Source organism: Entelurus aequoreus, linkage group LG16 (assembly GCF_033978785.1).
Source record: "Entelurus aequoreus isolate RoL-2023_Sb linkage group LG16, RoL_Eaeq_v1.1, whole genome shotgun sequence".
Lineage (NCBI taxonomy): Eukaryota > Metazoa > Chordata > Actinopteri > Syngnathiformes > Syngnathidae > Entelurus > Entelurus aequoreus.
Window position 1 is genome coordinate 10,508,511 of NC_084746.1, and position 23,229 is coordinate 10,531,739.

Here is a 23,229-nt window from a genome sequence, read left to right on the forward strand (position 1 = left end):
TTAGTGTTACTACATCCATAAAATAAACTACATATGTTTTGTTTTGGTTTAGGTTTAGTGTTAATACATCCATATAATAAACTACATATGTTTTTTTTTGGTTAGGTTTAGGGTTAATACATCCACACAATAAACTACAAATGTTTTTTTTGGTTTAGGTTTAGTGTTAATACATCCACACAATAAACTACAGATGATTTTTTTGGTTTAGGTTTAGTGTTAATACATCCACACAATAAACTACAAATGTAGACCACAAGGAATTCATTTAATTGGAAACAAATACAACTAATAATGTGACCCCTAATGCACCTTAGGCACCCTCTGTATGAAATAAGTCCAGAATAGACCCACTCATTGCGGTGCGCCCTATGGTCCTAAAAATACGGTATGCATAATTTGTCTTTATGAAGCCTCTACATATGCACTGTAATGTAATATTTAATGTAATGTAACATAATGTATTGACTTTTTGGCTATAGTAAATATTACAACACTAATAATAAGGATCTGAATGAATATGTGAATATGTTCTTTGTATTTTTCAACAATTCCTCCACGATGCTCCTCTGAGTTGTCTGCTCACCGACAATAAACAAAATGTATTTATATATGGTGCACTTTGAGTGACACCGTATTTACGGTACCTTTTCAATCACCACAGTACAACCCTTACCGAATTCTTCCCAGAACTGGCTGTCCTACATGATTTAGTCGCCATAGCAACAAAAGTTCTGGGAGTGTTTGTGAAGAAATAGGCAGCATGTCAGGGCAGAAACATGCTGAAGGCACGGCAGCGTGCAAATAATCCGTCAATCAATTTTGAAGACTTTCTGATGTCTACCTGTCTTGTTAGCTCCCCACATGACATGCTGCCCTTTTCAGGTATGTGGTGTCTCTTCCTGCAGCTGCCACAATCAGCCCTCAATACATGGGAATATGTCCTAGCTGGGAGATTTGCCATGCACGTGCGTGCGTGTGCGTGTGTGTGTGTGTGTGTGTGTGTGTGTGTGTGTGTGTGTGTGTGTGTGTGTGTGTGTGTGTGTGTGTGTGTGTGTGTGTGTGTGTGTGTGTGTGACAGCAGTCTTGTCAGTACCTTACAAGCGGACTCTGGCTAGTTAATGTGTTTTGATAAGCCGCGAGGTCCCATCAGCATGTTCCTCATCATCTTTTTCATGACAACATTTGCACAGATTTTCTGCCTCAGTGGTCCACACCCTCATATACACACACACACACGCACACACGCACACAGACAGGGCATCAACACTCCATAAAATAAAAGAACTGTACCAAAGTGCCACATGGCAGTTATGTTTGGCTCCATCCATCCATCCATCCATTTTCTACCGCTTATTCCCTTTGGGGTTGCGGGGGCGCTGGAGCCTATTATTACACCATTTTAATAGATTTAAAAAAAAATAAAAATTAAAAAAAAATATGTTAAGTTGCAATAATTTCACCTCAAAATGTAGTGTATATTACTGTAAATGGAATAAACAGTACTGCTGTTTTTATGGTACAAAAAAAAAGGTGAAATTATTGCAACTTAACATTTTTTTTATGGTAAAAAAAAAAAAAAAAGGCAGCTCAATTGCCAAAATTTTACTGTAAAAGAGCTTTTTTTTTCAAATTTGGAGTAAAAAAAAAAAAAGTACATTATATTGTAAAATGTACTTTTTTTACTGTAAATTTAAAAAAAAGTAATTTTACATTACAATTTTGGCAACTGAGCTGCCTTTTTTTTGTAAAATAGCATTTTTTTTTCTAATTTACAATTAAAAAAATGAAGTACATTTTACAGTAAAATGTACATTTGTTTTTTTTTACAGTAAAATGTTGCCAACTGAGCTGCCTTTTTTTTACCATAAAAAAATGTTAAGTTGCAATAATGTTCACCTTTTTTTGTACCGTAAAAACAGCAGTACTGTTTTTTCATTTACATTTACTGTAAAAAAGCAATTTTACAGTATAATTTTGGCAACTGAGCTGCCTTTTTTTGTAAAATAGCATTTTTTTTTCTAATTTAGAGTAAAAAAAAAACAAATATACATTTTACTGTCAAATGTACTCCTTTTTTTTTTTTTACTGTAAATTAAAAACAATGCTTTTTTACAGTAAAATTGTGGCAACTGAGCTGCCTTTTTTTCCCCCATAAAAATACATGTTAAGTTGCAATCATTTTACCTCATAATGTAGTGTATATGACTGTAAATGGAATAAACAGTACTGCTGTTTTTATGGTACAAAAAAAGGTGAAAATGAATGTACGTTTTATTTACTGTAAATTTTAAAAAGCAATTTTACAGTAAAATTTTGGCAACTGAGCTGCCTTTTTTTGTAAAATAGCATATTTTTAAAAAAAATTACAGTAAAAAAAAGAAAATTTTACAGTTGAATGTACATTTGTTTTTTTTTACTGTAATTTTGAAAAAAATATATTTTACAGTAAAATTTTGGCAACAGATCTGCCTTTTTTTTACCATAAAAAATGTTAAGTTGCAATAATTTCCCCTCAAAATGTAGTGTATATTACTGGAAATAAAAAAAACACTACTGCTGTTTTTAAGGAACAAAAAAGGCAGCTCAGTTGCCAACATTTTACTGTAAAATAGCATTTTTTTTTCAAATTTACAGTAAAAAAACCAAATGTGAATTTTACTGTAAAATGTACTTTTTTACTGTAAATAAAAAAATCAATTTTACAGTAACATTTTGGCAACTGAGCTGCCTTTTTTTGTAAAATAGCATTTTTTTCAAATTTACAGTAAAAAAACAAATGTACATTTTACTGTAAAATGTACTTCTTTTTTTTACTGTAAATTTTTTAAAAAAGCAATTGAAAAAAATGCAATTTTACAGTAACATTTTGGCAACTGAGCTGCTTTTTTTTTGCCATGAAAAAATGTTAAGTTGCAATAATTTCACCTCAAAATGTAGTGTATATTATTGGAAATGGAAAAACAGTACTGCTGTTTTTATGGTTAAAAAAAAAGGCAGCTCAGTTGCCAAAATTGTACTGTAAAATAGCTTTTTTTTTAAATTTACAGTAAAAAACACCAAATGTACATTTTACTGTAAATTAAAAAAAGCAATTTTACAGTAAAATGTTGGCAACTGAGCTGCCTTTTTCTTGTAAAATAGCTTTTTTTTTTCAAATTTACTGTAAAAAAAAAGTAGTACATATTACAGTAAAATGTACTTTCTTTTTTTTTACTCTAAATTTGAAAAAAAAAAACATTTTTACAGTAAAATGTTGGCAACTGAGCTGCTTTTTTTTTTTTTACCATGAAAAAAAATGTTAAGTTGCAAGAATTTCACCTCAAAATGTAGTGTATATTACTGTAAATAGAAAAACAGTACTGCTGTTTTTATGTTTAAAAAAAAAAATCTCAGTTGCCAAAATGTTACTGTAAAATAGTTTTTTTTTTAATTTACAGTAGAAAACAAATGTACATCTTACTGTAAAATGTACTTTTTTTTAACTGTAAATTTTAAAAAAATGCAATTTTACAGTAACATTTTGGCACCTGAGCTGCAAATGTACAAATGTAAATTTGACTGTAAAATGTACATTTGTATGTTTACTGTAAATTGGAAAAAAAAAAAAGCAATTTTACACTAAAATTTTGGCACCTGAGCTGGCAATTTTTTTTTTTTTAACCACAAATCAACAACTGAGTACAAAAAATGTCGTTATTGTCTTTATTTGAACACAAAATGTTAGTGTACATGAAACATATGTTTATTATTGTCATTTAGTCCTTAAATAAAATAGTGAACATACTAGACAACTTGTCTTTTAATTGTAAGTAAACAAACAACGACTCCTAATTAGTCTGCAGTAACATATTGTGTCATTTATACACCTATTATTTTGTACACATTATAAGGGACAAACTGTAAAACATTGATTATTAATCTACTTGTTCATTTACTGTTAAGATCTGCTTATTTTCTGTTTTAACATGTTCTATCTACACTTCTGTTAAAATGTAATAATTACTTATTCTTCTCTTCTTTGATACTTCACATTAGTTTTGGATGATACCACACATTTAGGTATCGATGCGATACCAAGTAGTTACAGGATCATACATTGGTCATATTCAAAGTCCTCATGTGTCCAGGGACATATATACTGACTTTATAAACATAATATAAATACAAAAATATTTGTGTTGCTAAAAAATATCAATGTCACCATAGTAGTATCGACTAGATACACTTTTGTACTTGGTATCATTACAGTGGATGTCAGGTGTAGATCCACCCATGGCGTTTGTTTACATTGTGATGCCGGTGAGCTATTGTATCCTCCTACGGTGTGTAGTGAAGCATGTTTAGCTATTCCTCGTCCTCCAGTGATAATGCTACATGTAAGAAACTCACTTTATTTGTCGCCATGGAGGCCAGGATTAGTGATTTAGAAGTAGCTAAAACACTGCCTTCTTAAAGCAGCTCTTCCTGAGGGTGTTTCAGTGTTATAACTTCACCTTTATGTTTACTTTTTACACCAAAATGCGTCCGTTCTCCCTTTTCAGTCTACACACTGTGTCTGCTTGTACGTACTCTGTGTGTGTGCGCTGCCCAACATGCTCCTCTGCTCGCAAACCCAGCAATGTCACGATTTGACGACGACGGGAAGGTGGGGGCACCGGTACTTTTTTAGAGGCGGTATAGTACCGAATATGATTCATTAGTATGGCGGTGTCGTACAACCCTAAAAAATATATATATATATATATGTATATATATTTTAGTCAACAATTAAAAGTAATAGTTGTAGTTTGTACATCTTTTAGCCCTGTGAAGTCCACAATGTACATGATCACCAAGTGGGTTGGAAGTGGGAAGGAATGCTTAAAAGGCAGATCAGACCAAGTACAACATCAGTCCCCGTCCTTCCTGGAACAAAGATGCAATCTGTGACAGCAGCTCTTCCTATTCATTTTTATTCCACGTCCTCACCAGCGTGATGATTGCATCTCAGACAAAGGCTGCTTTTGGAAGCTGATTGCATTGTTCTGGAAAGGTGTGTTCCCCAGGCGGGAGATTAGTGCTGCTGGGGGGTGAAGAAGAGCCAGAAGAGCCAGAGCTTCTATTAAGAGCAAGAGCCCCTCATTAGCGCCCCCCGTTTCCTGCCAGCTTCCCACGAGCATGCGCTCGTAACGGCTTTTTTTGTTGGCTGCAAATCCACACAAAGTCAGTGCCTAGTGGGGCTTTTCCCGGGCTTTTGTGAGGCTTAAAGTGCAACATTGCCAGCGGGGGGGCTTTTTGCAAGGGGATTGGCGTTGAAGCGCGTTTAAGAAAACATGCTGGACCGTGCACGGAAGCCGGAGAGACCATGTAGGAGCTCAACGAGGCACATGGCGTTGGATCGTAATCCTGTCCCAGGGACGAGGCACGCTTCTTTGCGGGGACCCTTGCAGGTTTGAAGGGGCTTTGCTGGTCCCAAGCCCGGCTGAGAGTCCAGTCCATAGTGGATCTAGCATAATAGTGTGAGAGTCCAGTCCATAGTGGATCTAACATAATAGTGTGAGAGTCCAGTCCATAGTGGATCTAACATAATAGTGAGAGTCCAGTCCATAGTGGATCTAACATAATAGTGTGAGAGTCCAGTCCATAGTGGATCTAACATAATAGTGAGAGTCCAGTCCATAGTGGATCTAGCATAATAGTGTGAGAGTCCAGTCCATAGTGGATCTAACATAATAGTGTGAGAGTCAAGTCCATAGTGGATCTAACATAATAGTGTGAGAGTCCAGTCCATAGTGGATCTAACATAATAGTGAGAGTCCAGTCCATAGTGGATCCAACATAATAGTGAGAGTCCAGTCCATAGTGGATCTGACATAATAGTGTGAGAGTCCAGTCCATAGTGGATCTAACATAATAGTGTGAGAGTCCAGTCCATAGTGGATCTAACATAATAGTGAGAGTCCAGTCCATAGTGGATCTAACATAATAGTGTGAGAGTCCAGTCCATAGTGGATCTAACAAAATAGTGTGAGAGTCCAGTCCATAGTGGATCTAACATAATAGTGTGAGAGTCCAGTCCATAGTGGATCTAACATAATAGTGTGAGAGTCCAGTCCATAGTGGATCTAACAAAATAGTGTGAGAGTCCAGTCCATAGTGGATCTAACATAATAGTGTGAGAGTCCAGTCCATAGTGGATCTAACATAATAGTGAGAGTCCAGTCCATAGTGGATCTAACATAATAGTGACAGTCCAGTCCATAGTGGAACTAACATAATAGTGGATCTAACATAATAGTGTGAGAGTCCAGTCCATAGTGGATCCAACATAATAGTGAGAGTCCAGTCCATAGTGGATCCAACATAATAGTGAGAGTCCAGTCCATAGTGGATCCAACATAATAGTGAGAGTCCAGTCCATAGTGGATCTAACATAATAGTGAGAGTCCAGTCCATAGTGGACCTAACATAATAGTGAGAGTCCAGTCCATAGTGGATCTAACATAATAGTGAGAGTCCAGTCCATAGTGGATCTAACATAATCGTGAGAGTCCAATCCATAGTGGATCTAACATAATAGTGAGAGTCCAGTCCATAGTGGATCTAACATAATAGTGGATCTAACATAATAGTGTGAGAGTCCAGTCCATAGTGGATCTAACATAATAGTGAGAGTCCAGTCCATACTGGATCCAACATAATAGTGTGAGAGTCCAGTCCATAGTGGATCTTACATAATAGTGTGAGAGTCCAGTCCATAGTGGATCTAACATAATAGTGTGAGAGTCCAGTCCATAGTGGATCTAACATAATAGTGAGAGTCCAGTCCATAGTGGATCTAACATAATAGTGTGAGAGTCCAGTCCTTAGTGGATGTAACATAATAGTGAGAGTCCAGTCCATAGTGGATCTAACATAATAGTGTGAGAGTCCAGTCCATAGTGGATCTAACATAATAGTGAGAGTCCAGTCCATAGTGGATCTAACATAATCGTGAGAGTCCAATCCATAGTGCATCTAACATAATAGTGAGAGTCCAGTCCATAGTGGATCTAACATAATAGTGGATCTAACATAATAGTGTGAGAGTCCAGTCCATAGTGGATCTAACATAATAGTGAGAGTCCAGTCCATACTGGATCCAACATAATAGTGTGAGAGTCCAGTCCATAGTGGATCTTACATAATAGTGTGAGAGTCCAGTCCATAGTGGATCTAACATAATAGTGTGAGAGTCCAGTCCATAGTGGATCTAACATAATAGTGAGAGTCCAGTCCATAGTGGATCTAACATAATAGTGTGAGAGTCCAGTCCATAGTGGATGTAACATAATAGTGAGAGTCCAGTCCATAGTGGATCTAGTTAATAGTGTGAGAGTCCAGTCCATAGTGGATCTAACATAATAGTGTGAGAGTCCAGTCCATAGTGGATCTAACATAATAGTGTGAGAGTCCAGTCCATAGTGGATCTAACATAATAGTGAGAGTCCAGTCCATAGTGGATCTAACATAATAGTGTGAGAGTCCAGTCCATAGTGGATCTAACATAATAGTGAGAGTCCAGTCCATAGTGGATCTAACATAATAGTGAGAGAGTCCAGTCCATAGTGGATCTAACATAATAGTGTGAGTCCAGTCCATAGTGGATCTAACATAATAGTGTGAGTCCAGTCCATAGTGGATCTAACATAATAGTGTGAGAGTCCAGTCCATAGTGGATCTAACATAATAGTGTGCAGAGACGTCCCCAACTGATGCACAGATGAGTGGTCCACCCTGGGTCCCGACTTTGGACAGGTAGCGCATCATCTGTGGTCACCGAGTCTGAGGCGGTATACAGTATAGAGACGGCAGATCAACTGGTCTAAAAGGGGTCTATTTAAAGGCTAGAGTATACAAATGAGTTTTAAGATGGGACTTAAATGCTTCTACTGAAGTAACATCTCTAACTGTTACCTGTAGAACATTCCAGAGTACTCTTTGTACCAAGTGTAATATTTTAATGCTAGACAAAGGGAGACCCCAAAATCATACATCATCCATGTGTTTGTAGCACGCTGCATCCGCTCCACTTCCTGGTAGCAAACGCCAGGCTTGCGTGCGCACAATTCTGAATTTGTAATGGGAATTCATCACGGAGTTAAATTACGTGGATTGAAATCCACTGCAATTCTGCAGAATTCCTTCTAACAGGCAGAATTTGTCACGTTTAACAAAAGTTTTGTTATATACAAATTCACCCGTTTTATAAACACTTGGGTGAAGTCAAACATTCTCGGAAATTAAGTATTTTTACATCATTTTCCATAATTCCTCACACTAACTTGTATCTCTTTTATGTCATGTATAAAAACTAGCTGCTCCGTTTTTTATCGTACAAACCCCGTTTCCATATGAGTTGGGAAATTGTGTTAGATGTAAATATAAACGGAATACAATGATTTGCAAATCATTTTCAAGCCATATTCAGTTGAATATGCTACAAAGACAACATATTTGATGTTCAAACTGATAACATTTTTTTTTTTTTGCAAATAATCATTAACTTTAGAATTTGATGGCAGCAACACGTGACAAAGAAGTTGGGAAAGGTGGCAATAAATACTGATAAAGTTGAGGAATGCCCATCAAACACTTATTTGGAACATCCCACAGGTGTGCAGGCTAATTGGGAACAGGTTGGTATAATTGATTGGGTATAAAAACAGCTTCCCAAAAAATGCTCAGTCTTTCACAAGAAAGGATGGGGCGAGGGTCACCACTTTGTCCACAACTGCGTGAGCAAATTGTTGAACAGTTTAAGAACAACGTTTCTCAAAGTGCAATTGCAAGAAATTTAGGGATTTCACCATCTACGCTCCATAATATCATCAAAAGGTTCAGAGAATCTGGAGAAATGACTCCACGTAAGCAGCATGGCCGGAAACTTTAAATGACCGTGACCTTCCATCCCTCAGACAGCACTGTATCAAAAACCGACATCAATCTGTAAAGGATATCACCACATGGGCTCAGGAACACTTCAGAAAACCCCTGTCAGTAACTACAGTTGGTCGCTACATCTGTAAGTGCAAGTTAAAACTCTCCTATGCAAGGCGAAAACCGTTTATCAACAACACCCAGAAACGCCGTCGGCTTCGCTGGGCCCGACATCATCTTATATGCACTCATGCAACGTGGAAAAGTGTTCTGTGGTCTGACGAGTCCACATTTCAAATTGTTTTTGGAAATATTCCACATCGTGTCATTCGGACCAAAGGGGAAGCGAACCATCCAGACTGTTATGGACGCAAAGTGTAAAAGGCAGCATGTGTGATGGTATGGGGGTGTATTAGTGCCCAAGACATGGGTAACTTACACATCTGTGAAGGCACCATTAATGCTGAAAGGTACATACAGCTTTTGGAGCAACATATGTTGCCATCTAAGCGCCGTCTTTTTCATGGACGCCCCTGCTTATTTCAGCAAGACAATGCCAAGCCACATTCAGCACGTGTTACAACAGCGTGGCTTCGTAAAAAAAAGAGTGCGGGTACTTTCCTGGCCCGCCTGCAGTCCAGACCTGTCTCCCATTGAAAATGTGTGGCGCATTATGAAGCGTAAAATACGACAGCGGAGACCCCGGACTGTTGAACGACTGAAGCTCTACATAAAACAAAAATGGGAAAGAATTCCACTTTCAAAGCTTCAACAATTAGTTTCCTCAGTTCCCAATCGTTTATTGAGTGTTGTTAAAAGGAAAGGCCATGTAACACAGTGGTGAACATGCCCTTTCCCAACTACTTTGGCACGTGTTGCAGCCATGAAATTCTAAGTTATTATTTGCAAAAAAAAAATAAAGTTTGAGTTTGAACATCAAATATGCTGTCTTTGTAGCATATTCAACTGAATATGGGTTGAAAATGATTTGCAAATCATTGTATTCCGTTTATATTTACATCTAACACAATTTCCCAACTCATATGGAAACGGGGTTTGTAATATGTCGTGTTTTTTTACTTACAATTCATGTAAATTGAATAACTTGAATGGTTATATTTACAGTAAAATTCTGGCGACTGAGCTGCGAGTTTTTTTACTGTAAATGTTAGTGATTTTTTTGTATTTTTTAACACATAATTACTCGAAATAGAAAACGGTACTATTGATAATTTAATCGTAAAATTCCGGCGACTGAGTTGCCAGTTGTTTTTTTTTACCGTAATGTTATAATTGAGTTCTTTTTTTACACATAATTAGCGTAAATAGAAAACAATACCATTGTTATCTTAATGGTAACATTGTAATGTATAAAAAACTGACAGCTCAGTCGCCAGAATTTTACCAAAACAATTTAGTGTTTTTTACATAAAATTTGTATAAAATGAATAACTTGAATGTTGTTGTTTTTTAAGTAAAATTCTGGCGACTGAGCTGCCAGTTTTGTTGTTGTTTTTTAACACAGAATTACTCGAAACAGAAAACGGTACCATTGTTAATTTATTGGTAAAATTCTGGCGACTGAGCTGCCGGTTTGTTTTTTTACCGTAAATGTTATTGAGTTATTTTTTTACACATAATTAGCGTAAATAGAAAACAGTACCATTGTTAATTTAATCGTAAAATTGTAATGTATAAAAAACTAGCAGCTCAGTCGCCAAGATTTTACCATAAAATGTAGTGTTTTTAACATAACATTTCTGTAAATTGAATAACTTAAATGGTTATTTTTACTGTAAAATTCTGTAAATGTTAGTGTTTTTTAGTTTTTTTTAACACACACTTACTTGAAACAGAAAACGTTACCATTGTTAATTTAATGGTAAAATTCTGGCGACTGAGCTGCCAGTTTTGTTTATTTTACCGTAAATGTTATTGAGTTCTTTTTTACACATAATTAGCGTAAATAGAAAACAGTACCATTGTTAATTTAATCGTAAAATTGTAATGTATAAAAAAAATAGTAGCTCAGTCGGCAGGATTGTACCATAAAATGTTGTGTTTTTAACATAACATTTCTGTAAATTGAATAACTTGAGTGGTTATTTTTACAGTAAAATTCTGTACATTTTAGTGTTATTTTGGTTTTTTTAACACACACTTACTTGAAACAGAAAACGTTACCATTGTTAATTTAATGGTAAAATTCTGGCGACTGAGCCGCTAGTTGTTGTTTTTTTACCGTAAATGTTATTGGTTTCTTTATTTACACATAATTAGCGTAAATAGAAATCGGTACCATTGTTAATTTTATTTGTAAAATCCTGGCGACTGAACTGCCAGTTTTTTACCTTCAATTTTATTTAGTTATTTTTTAAATTTTTTTTTACAATTTATTTTTTACCTTTTTAAGAGGGACATTTTTTCCTAGTGTTTAAACCCAAAAAATATATTGGGGGAAAAAACAAACTGTCTTATTTAAATAGCTGTTTTCTAAATATTAACATTTTTTAACAATAATAGCATAGAATAGGACTTTATTGTCATTGCACAATACATTTATATTATTAAAATACTATATCCTAGATATAAAATGGGTAAAAGTATAATTATTTGTGCTCAAATGAAAGATTAGTCAATGACTAAAAATAAGAAAATATACATTTCTAGAAATAAGATGTTACATCTAAGTCGTCTCTCCATTAAATGTAACTAAGCTACTAGTTACTCTCCATTAAATGTAACACATTTACAAGTTACTCTCCATTAAATGTAGCTAAGCTACAAGTAACTCTCCATTAAATGTAGCTAAGCTACAAGTTACTCTCCATTAAATGTAGTTAAGCTACAATTTACTCCCATTAAATGTAACTAAGCTACAAGTTACTCTCCATTAAATGTAACTAAGCTACAAGTTACTCTCCATTAAATATAGCTAAGCTACAAGTTACTCTCCATTAAATGTAACTCAGCTACAAACTACTATCCATTAAATATAGCTAAGCTACAAGTTACTCTCCATTAAATGTAACTAAGCTACAAGTTACTCTCCATTAAATGTAGCTAAGCTTCAAGTTACTCTCCATTAAATATAACTAAGCTACAAGTTTCTCTCCATTAAATGTAGCTAAGTTACAAGTTACTCTCCATTAAATGTAACTAAGCTACAAGTTACTCTCCATTAACTGTAGCTAAGCTACAAGTTACTCTCCATTGAATGTAGCTAAGCCACAAGTTACTCTCCATTAAATGTAGATAAGCTACAAGTTACTCTCCATTAAATGTAGCTAAGGTACAAGTTACTCTCCATTAACTGTAGCTAAGCTACAAGTTACTCTCCATTAAATGTAGCTAAGCCACAAGTTACTCTCCATTAAATGTAGATAAGCTACAAGTTACTCTCCATTAAAGGTTGCTAAGCTACAAGTTACTCTCCATTAAATGTTGCTAAGCTACAAGTTCCTCTCCATTAACTGTAGCTAAGCTACAAGCTACTCTCCATTAAATGTAGATAAGCTACAAGTTACTCTCCATTAAATGTAGCTAAGCTACAAGTTACTCTCCATTAAATGTAGCTAAGCTACAAGTTACTCTCCATTAAATGTTGCTAAGCTACAAGTTACTCTCCATTAAATGTAGCTAAGCTTCAAGTTACTCTCCATTAAATGTAACTAAGCTACAAGTTACTCTCCATTAAATGTAACTAAGCTACAAGTTACTCTCCATTAAATGTAGATAAGCTACAAGTTACTCTCCATTAAATGTAGCTAAGCTACAAGTTAGTCTCCATTAAATGTTGCTAAGCTACAAGTTACTCTCCATTAAATGTTGCTAAGCTACAAGTTACTCTCCATTAAATGTAGCTAAGCTACAAGTTAGTCTCCATTAAATGTTGCTAAGCTACAAGTTACTCTCCATTAAATGTAGCTAAGCTACAAGTTAGTCTCCATTAAATGTAGCTAAGCTACAAGTTACTCTCCATTAAATGTTGCTAAGCTACAAGTTACTCTCCATTAAATGTAGCTAAGCTACAAGTTAGTCTCCATTAAATGTAACTAAGCTACAAGTTACTCTCCATTAAATGTTGCTAAGCTACAAGTTACTCTCCATTAAATGTTGCTAAGCTACAAGTTACTCTCCATTAAATGTAGCTAAGCTACAAGTACCTCTCCATTAAATGTAGCTAAGCTACAAGTACCTCTCCATTAAATGTAGCTAAGCTACAAGTTACTCTCCATTAAATGTAGTTAAGCTACAATTTACTCTCCATTAAATGTAACTAAGCTACAAGTTACTCTCCATTAAATGTAGCTAAGTTACAAGTTACTCTCCATTAAATGTAGTTAAGCTAAAATTTACTCTCCATTAAATGTAACTAAGCTACAAGTTACTCTCCATTAAATATAGCTAAGCTACAAGTTACTCTCCATTAAATGTAACTCAGCTACAAGCTACTATCCATTAAATATAGCTAAGCTACAAGTTACTCTCCATTAAATGTAACTAAGCTACAAGTTACTCGCCATTACATGTAGCTAAGCTACAAGTTACTCTCCATTAAATGTAACTAAGCTACAAGTTACTCTCCATTAAATGTAGCTACGCTTCAAGTTACTCTCCATTAAATGTAGCTAAGCTACAAGTACCTCTCCATTAAATGTAGCTAAGCTACAAGTACCTCTCCATTAAATGTAGCTAAGCTACAAGTTACTCTCCATTAAATGTAGTTAAGCTACAATTTACTCTCCATTAAATGTAACTAAGCTACAAGTTACTCTCCATTAAATGTAGCTAAGTTACAAGTTACTCTCCATTAAATGTAGTTAAGCTACAATTTACTCTCCATTAAATGTAACTAAGCTAAAAGTTACTCTCCATTAAATGTAACTAAGCTACAAGTTACTCTCCATTAAATATAGCTAAGCTACAAGTTACTCTCCATTAAATATAACTCAGCTACAAGCTACTATCCATTAAATATAGCTAAGCTACAAGTTACTCTCCATTAAATGTAACTAAGCTACAAGTTACTCGCCATTACATGTAGCTAAGCTACAAGTTACTCTCCATTAAATGTAACTAAGCTACAAGTTACTCTCCATGAAATGTAGCTACGCTTCAAGTTAGTCTCCATTAAATGTAACTAAGCTACAAGTTACTCTCCATTAAATGTAACTAAGCTACAAGTTACTCTCCATTAAATGTAGATAAGCTACAAGTTACTCTCCATTAAATTTAGCTAAGCTACAAATTACTCTCCATTAAATGTTGCTAAGCTACAAGTTACTCTCCATTAAATGTTGCTAAGCTACAAGTTACTCTCCATTAAATGTAGATAAGCTACAAGTTACTCTCCATTAAATGTTGCTAAGCTACAAGTTCCTCTCCATTAAATGTTGCTAAGCTACATGTTACTCTCCATTAAATGTTGCTAAGCTACAAGTTACTCTCCATTAAATGTAGATAAGCTACAAGTTACTCTCCATTAAATGTTGCTAAGCTACAAGTTACTCTCCATTAAATGTAGCTAAGCTACAAGTTACTCTCCATTAAATGTAACTAAGTTACAAGTTACTCTCCATTAAATGTAGCTAAGCTACAAGTTACTCTCCATTAACTGTAGCTAAGCTACAAGTTACTCTCCATTAAATGTAACTAAGTTACAAGTTACTCTCCATTAAATTAAACCAAAAAAATATATTGGGAAAAAACAAACTGTCTTATTTAAATAGCTGTTTTCTATATATTAACATTATTAAACTATAATAGGCCAAGTATAATTATTTGTGCTCAAATGAAAGATTAGTCAATGACTAAAAATAAGAAAATGTACATTTCTAGAAATAAAATGTTACATCTAAGCGGCAAATCATTTGCGGTGTCGTCTCTCCTTCAGTTTGGGTGTTCTCGGCCTGGGGAAAAAAAAAAAAGTTTTTCAAAGATTTTTGTCTCTTTTCATCCTTTCTCCTCAGAACATGGCGTTCCTTCTGTGTTGACTTTCTATTTGTGGCGTGTGAAAGCGTGTGTCTGTGAGATGAGCGAGGCAAAGTGCACACAGCCTTGACGATCTGCAAGCCATTCTTCCACAGCCTTCTTCTTTTTAGGGGCGACTGTGAGTCAACACAGCAGGACCAGACTTCAGGGGAGGTGGTGAGGAAGGGATGGGGGTTGCCATGGTGAGGGTCAGCTGGCCGCCATGGCAACAGGCCACAGACGGATAGCAAAGGGGAGGGTGACTCACAAGCGGAGGGAATACAGGTTCACCACTGTTGGCTCAATAGCCCACTTGGAAATTGCTGTTTTCTTTGCAGGCGTTTACACTCCCACACATAATAGTGACAATCACTCTCCTCCATCCCCTCCGTCTCCTCCATCTCCTCCGGCTCAAACGGCAAATTAGCAGCCATGCTGATAGACTCAGTGAAATGGTGAACATCCTCAAATCCCCCAAGGTGATGCTTGTGCAGAGAGATGGAGCCATTTGGTGTTAATACACACCATTTATATATTTGATGATTATCATACAGCACACATTTGTTTGGAACACACACTTGGAAAATGTGGTCAAGTTACTCTCCATTAAATGTAACTAAGCTACAAGTTACTCTCCATTAAATGTAGCTAAGCTACAAGTCACTCTCCATTAAATGTAGCTAAGCTACAAGTTACTCTCCATTAAATGTAGCTAAGTTACAAGTTACTCTCCGTTAAATGTAACTAATCTACAAGTGACTCTCCATTAAATGTAACTAAGCTACAAGTTACTCTCCATTAAATGTAACTAAGCTACAAGTTACTCACCATTAAATGTAACTAAACTACAAGTTACTCTCCATTAAGTGTAGCTAAACTACATGTTACTCTCCATTAAATGTAACTAAGCTACAAGTTACTCTCCATTAAATGTAGCTAAGCTACAAGTTACTCTCCATTAAATGTAGCTAAGCTACAAGTTACTCTCCATTAAATGTAACTAAGCTACAAGATACTCTCCATTAAATGTAGCTAAGCTACAAGTTACTCTTCATTAAATGTAACTAAGCTACAAGTTACTCTCCATTAAATGTAGCTAAGCTATAAGTTACTCTCCATTAAATGTAGCTAAGCTATAAGTTATTCTCCATTAAATGTAGCTAAGCTACATTTGACTCTCCATTAAATGTAACTAAGCTACAAGTTACTCTCCATTAAATGTAACTACGCTACAAGTTACTCATCATTAAATGTAGCTAAACTACAAGTTACTCTCCATTAAATGTAGCTAAGCTACAAGTTACTCTCCATTAAATGTAACTAAGCTACAAGTTACTCTCATTAAATGTAACTAAGCTACAAGTTACTCTCCATTAAATGTAGCTAAGCTACAAGTTACTCTCCATTAAATGTAGCTAAGCTACACGTTACTCTCCATTAAATGTAGCTAAGCTATAAGTTACTCTCCATTAAATGTAGCTAAGCTATAAGTTATTCTCCATTAAATGTAGCTAAGCTACATTTGACTCTCCATTAAATGTAACTAAGCTACAAGTTACTCTCCATTAAATGTAACTAAGCTACAAGTTACTCATCATTAAATGTAGCTAAACTACAAGTTACTCTCCATTAAATGTAGCTAAGCTACAAGTTACTCTCCATTAAATGTAGCTAAGCTACAAGTTACTCTCCATTGAATGTAGCTAAGCTACATGTTACTTTCCATTAAATGTAGCTAAGCTACGAGTTACTCTCCATTAAATGTAGCTGAGCTACGAGTTACTCTCCATTAAATGTAGCTAAGCTACAAGTTACTCTCCATTGAATGTAACTAAGCTACAAGTTACTCTCCATTAAATGTAGCTAAGCTACAAGTTACTCTCCATTAAATGTAGCTAAGCTACAAGTTACTCACCAATAAATGTAACTAAGCTACAAGTTACTCTCCATTAAATGTAGCTAAGCTACAAGTTACCCTCTGTTAAATGTAACCAAGCTACAAGTTACTCTCCATTAAATGTAGATAAGTTACAAGTTACTCTCCATTAAATGTAACTACGCTACAAGTTACTCTCCATTAAATGTAACTAAGCTACAAGTTACTCTCCATTAAATGTAGCTTAGCTACAATTTACTCTCCATTAAAGTTACCGGGGTAGAGCGGCCGTTAAAGCCGCTCTACCCCAGTAACGTTACAGCCGAACCTGCAACCCTAAGGGTTGCAGGTTCACTCCCCGCCCCGGCAAAATTCCCCCAAAAATGCAGTTCCTCTTTAATGAGAGTGATGCATTTGTGAAATTAATGTGTCAGCATATGCTTAAAATTTCAAAAATATGTAAATATTAAATGTTATTAAGAATGTGCCTGTCACTACATAACATATATACTTACATCATGTATATAAAACTTTAATGAAAGTGTTTGGATGTTTTTTTAAGTGCTTTATAGACATAATTTTGATTACATTTATTTAGTTTTTAGAATGCATTAAAAAAGAACAACAAAAAAACATAAATGTGCCTGTCTTACATAAGGATTGTGAATAATAGGCAAAATTCCAAAAACATGCAGTTCTCCTTTAAAGAGTGATGCATTTGTGAAATTAATGTGTCAGCATATGCTTAAATTGAGCAAAATACGTAAATAATAAATATTAAATGTTATTAAGAATGTGCCTGTCACTACGTGACATATATACTTACATCATGTACACTACCGTTCAAAAGTTTGGGGTCACCCAAACAATTTTGTGGAATAGCCTTCATTTCTAAGAACAATAATAGACTGTCGAGTTTCAGATGAAAGTTCTCTTTTTCTGGCCATTTTGAGCGTTTAATTGACCCCACAAATGTGATGCTCCAGAAACTCAATCTGCTCAAAGGAAGGTCAGTTTTGTAGCTTCTGTAACGAGCTAAACTGTTTTCAGATGTGTGAACATGATTGCACAAGGGTTTTCTAATCATCAATTAGCCTTCTGAGCCAATGAGCAAACACATTGTACCATTAGAACACTGGAGTGATAGTTTCTGGAAATGGGCCTCTATACACCTATGTAGATATTGCACCAAAAAGCAGACATTTGCAGCTAGAATAGTCATTTACCACATTAGCAATGTATAGAGTGTATTTCTTTCAAGTTAAGACTAGTTTAAAGTTATCTTCATTGAAAAGTACAGTGCTTTTCCTTCAAAAATAAGGACATTTCAATGTGACCCCAAACTTTTGAACGGTAGTGTATATAAAACTAATGGAAGTGTTTGGATGTTATTTTAAGCGCTTTATAGACGGACTTTTGATTACATTTATTTAGTTTTTAGAATGCATAAAAAAAGAAAAACATATGTGTGCCTGTCTTACATAAGGATTGTGAATAATAGGCAAAAAAAAATGCAGTTTTTTAAAGAGAGCGATGCATTTGTGAAATGAATGTGCCATTGTATGCTTAAAATTAGAAAAATATGTAAATATTAAATGTTAAGAATGCGCCTGTCACTACATAACATATATACTTACATCATGTATATAAAACCTTAATGGAAGTGTTTGGATGTTTTTTTAAGTGCTTCATAGACTGACTTTTGATTACATTTATTTAGTTTTTATAATGCATTAAAAAAGAAAAACATATGTGTGCCTGTCTTACGTAAGGATTGTGAATAATAGGCAACATTCTCCAAAAATGCAGTTCTCCTTTAAAAAGAGTGATGCATTAGTGAAATTAATGTGTCAGCATATGCTTAAATTGAGCAAAAATACGTAAATAATGAATGTTAAATGTTATTAAGAATTTGCCTGTCACTACATAACATATATACTTACATAATTTATATGAAAACTTTAATGGAAGTGTTTGGATGTTTTTTTAAGCGCTTTATAGGCAGACTTTTGATTACATTTATTTAGTTTTTAGAATACGTAAAAAAAACATAAAAAAACATACGGTATGTGTGCTTGTCTTACATAAGAATTGTGAATAATAGGCAAAATTTAAAAAAAATGCAGTTCCCCTTTAAAGAGAGCGATTCATTTGTGAAATTAATACGTCATCGTATGCTTAAATTTAGCAAAATATGTAAATAATAAATATTAAATGTTATTAAGAATGTGCCTGTCACTACATAACATATATACTTACATCATGTATATAAAACTAATGGAAGTGTTTGGATGTTTTTTTTTAAGCGCTTTATAGACAGGCTTTTGGTTACATTTATTTAGTTTTTAGAATGCATAAAAAAGAAAAACATATGTGTGCCTGTCTTACATAATGATTGTGAATAATAGGCAAAATTCCCCCAAAAATACAGTTCCCCTTTAAGGAGACCGATGCATTTGTGAAATGAATGCGTCATCGTAAGCTTAAAATTAGAAAAATATGTAAATATTAAATGTTCTTAAGAATGTGCCTGTCACTACGTAACATATATACTTACATCATGTATACAAAACTTTAATGGAAGTGTTTGGATGTTTTTTTAAGCGCTTTATGGGCAGACTTTTGATTACATTTATTAAGTTTTTAGAATGTGTTAAAGAAGAAAAACATATGTGTGCCTGTCTTACATAATGATTGTGAATAATAGGCACAATTCCACATAAATGCAGTTCCCCTCTAAAGAGAGTGATACATTTGTGAAATTAATGCGTCATCGTAAGCTTAAAATTTGAAAAATACGTAAATATTAAATGTTATTAAGAATGTGCCTGTCACTACGTAACATATATACTTACATCATGTATATAAAACTTGAATGGAAGTGTTTGGATGTTTTTTTTAAGTGCTTAATAGATGGACTTTTTGATTACATTTATTTAGTTTTTAGAATGCATTAAAAAAGGAAAACATATGTGTGCCTGTCTTACATAAGGATTGTGAGTAATAGGCACAATTCCACATATATGCAGTTCCCCTTTAAAGAGAGTGATACATTTGTGAAATTAATGCGTCATCGTATGCTTAACATTAGAAAAATATTAAATGTTATTAAGAATGTGCCTGTCACTACATAACATATATACTTACATCATGTATATATAACTTTAATGGAAGTGTTTGGATGTTTTTTTAAGTGTCTTATAAACAGACTTTTGATTACATTTATTTAGTTTTTAGAATGCATAAAAAAAATATATATATATGTGTGCCTGTCTTACATAAGAATTGTGAATAATAGGCACAATTCCACATAAATGCAGTTCCCCTTTAAAGAGAGTGATGGATTTGTGAAATTAATGCTTCATTGTATGCTTAAAATTAGAAAAATATGTAAATATTAAATGTTATTAAGAATGTGCCTGTCACTACATAACATATATACTTACATCATGTATATAAAACTTTAATGGAAGTGTTTGGATTTTTTTTTAAGTGCTTTATAGATGGACTTTTTGATTACATTTATTTAGTTTTTAGAATGCATTAAAAAAGAAAAAACATGTGTGCCTGTCTTACATAAGGATTCTGAATAATAGGCACAATTCCCAAAAAAATGCAGTTCCCCTTTAAAGAGAGCGATGCATTTGTGAAATGAATGCGTCATCGTATGCTTAAAATTAGAAAAATATGTAAATATTAAATGTTCTTAAGAATGTGCCTGTCACTACATAACATATATACTTACATCATGTATATAAAACCTTAATGGAAATGTTTGGATGTTTTTTTAAGCGCTTTATGGGCAGACTTTTGATTACATTTATTCCGTTTTTAGAATGCATTAAAAAAGAAAAACATATGTGTGCCTGTCTTACATAATGATTGTGAATAATAGGCACAACTCCACATAAATGCAGTTCTCCTTCAAAGAGCACGATGGCCAGGGAGAGCAGGTCCTCTCAAGCCAAAGCCGATCTTTTATTTATGACCCGCAGGAAGTCCTTGGCGGTGTCCTCTCGATGATACCCAGGAAGTGAGCACAAAACGCAGCCCAGGGAGCACACGAGGCGCACTCAGCAGGGGGTCTTTTTTTTTTTTAAAGGATCCATTTTCACACGCTTCTCTTTCCCTCCTCAGCTCCCCCGAGATTCACCAAGATCCCCACGGACCAGATCGGCGTGTCGGGGGGCGTGGCGTCGTTCGTGTGCCAGGCCGCCGGGAGCCCCAAGCCGGTGGTCTACTGGAACAAGAAGGGCAAGAAGGTCCACTCTCAGCGTATCGAGGTGGTTGTCACAGTTCGCCAACTCTCTGCGTTGGCAGCACCACACGCACGGCTTGGCACAACACTTTGCATTTCATCACAGCACATTTGTGAAAGCGGACCCTAGATAACAATCCTTAACTTGATATTTCAACCCTGAGGAGACAAAGGCAGACATGTTTTCCTTTCACTTTATTTGTGCTCCATTTTGCCCATCATTTTTGTTGTGTTACTCTATTATACATGACTTTTTTCATCTTTCATTTTAAGATTTCATCGCCAATTCTTCTACAGTAAAACACTTGCAGTTCTTCGACAAACCCAAACAGGACATCAAAATCATGTTTCAAAGGGAATAACATTTATATATTTTTTAACTTCAGTGCTTAAATCTCTTGACCAACTTCAGTCCTAAACAAAAATACCAAACATGTAATGTTTTTTTTTTGTTTTTTTTTTAGGACCGTCAAAAATAACTAACGTGATTACACTCAAAGGCTACGTTCACACTGCAGGGTTGGATGTCCAATTCAGATTTTTTTGCCAAATCCAATCTTTTTAGTAGCTGTTCCATTACAAAAACAAAAACAAAAAAAAAAAAACAAAAAAAAAAATTCTAATGTGAATGCAATCTGACTCGCATGTAGACACGACGCAATGTTTACAGAAGTAAAAATGTCTTCAGCTATTGTCGGTCTCAGTATTGGCACATTTGTGGCACTTTCTAGGATTTTTTGCAATCAAACTCGATGGAATAATTCTGGTTGTGGATACCGACCTCGAAGCAATTTTATTTGGTACATGGTGTAATGTGTGACCAGTAGATGGCAGTCACACATAAGAGATACATGTAGACTGTAATATACCAAATAATAAACCAAAACTTTAAATGTTTATTACAAACAAAAAAGTGATTTATAATGTGAATGCAATCTGACTCGCATGTAGACACGACGCAATGTTTACAGGAGTAACAATGTCTTCAGCTCTTGTCGGTTTCACTATTGGCACATTTGTGGCACTTTCTAGGATTTTCTGCAATCAAACTCAACATTTTCTGAACCGAATTATTGTGTGTAAAAAAATAAGAAGGAAAAAGACAATATTTTGGCTCTGGCAGTTTCACGGGATATTTTGCTTCCATGTCTTTTGATTACATTTATTTAGTTTTTAGCATGCGTTAAAAAAGAAAAACATATGTGTGCCTGTCTTACATAAGGATTGTGAATAATAGGCAAAAAAATTAAAAAATAAAATGCAGTTCCCCTTTAAAGAGAGCGATGCATTTGTGAAATGAATGCATTGTCGTATGCTTAAAATTAGAAAAATACGTCAATATTAAATGTTATTAAGAATGTGCCTGTCACTACATAACATATATACTTACATCATGTATATAAAACCTTAATGGAAGTGTTTGGATGTTTTTTTAAGCGCTTTATAGGCATGTCTGTGGGCGAGCAACTTTCACGTGAGTTCCTAAAACATTATTTTCACCTGTTTTCTGCTTTGTTGCCAACTACCGTATTTTTTGGTCTATAAGGCGCACTTAAAATCCTTTAATGTACGGAATAATTCTGGTTGTGGATACCGACCTCGAAGCAATTTTATTTGGTACATGGTGTAATGTGTGACCAGTAGATGGCAGTCACACATAAGAGATACATGTAGACTGTAATATACCAAATAATAAACCAAGACTTTAAATGTTTATTCCAAACAAAAAAGTGATTTATAATGTGAATGCAATCTGACTCGCATGTAGACACGACGCAATGTTTACAGGAGTAAAAATGTCTTCAGCTCTTGTCGGCTTCAGTATTGGCACATTTGTGGCACTTTCTAGGATTTTCTGCAATCAAACTCAACATTTTCTGAACGGAATTATTGTGTGTAAAAAAAATAAGAAGGAAAAAGACAATATTTTGGCTCTGGCAGTTTCACGGGATATTTTGCTTCCATGTCTTTTGATTACATTTATTTAGTTTTTAGCATGCGTTAAAAAAGAAAAACATATGTGTGCCTGTCTTACATAAGGATTGTGAATAATAGGCAAAAAAATTTAAAAATAAAATGCAGTTCCCCTTTAAAGAGAGCGATGCATTTGTGAAATGAATGCATCGTCGTATGCTTAAAATTAGAAAAATACGTCAATATTAAATGTTATTAAGAATGTGCCTGTCACTACATAACATATATACTTACATCATGTATATAA

The 23,229-nt window shown here is 34.6% G+C and overlaps 1 protein-coding gene across 1 annotated transcript in view; it reads left to right on the forward strand.

The window, feature by feature from the left end:
• The window catches only part of LOC133630591 (receptor-type tyrosine-protein phosphatase S-like), a 375,093-nt gene that overhangs the window by 93,169 nt on the left and 258,695 nt on the right, over positions 1-23,229 (forward strand). The window contains exon 3 of the mRNA XM_062022176.1: positions 20,888-21,033. Within this exon, the coding sequence (XP_061878160.1) occupies positions 20,888-21,033 (146 nt within the window). The remainder of the gene's footprint in view (positions 1-20,887; positions 21,034-23,229) is intronic.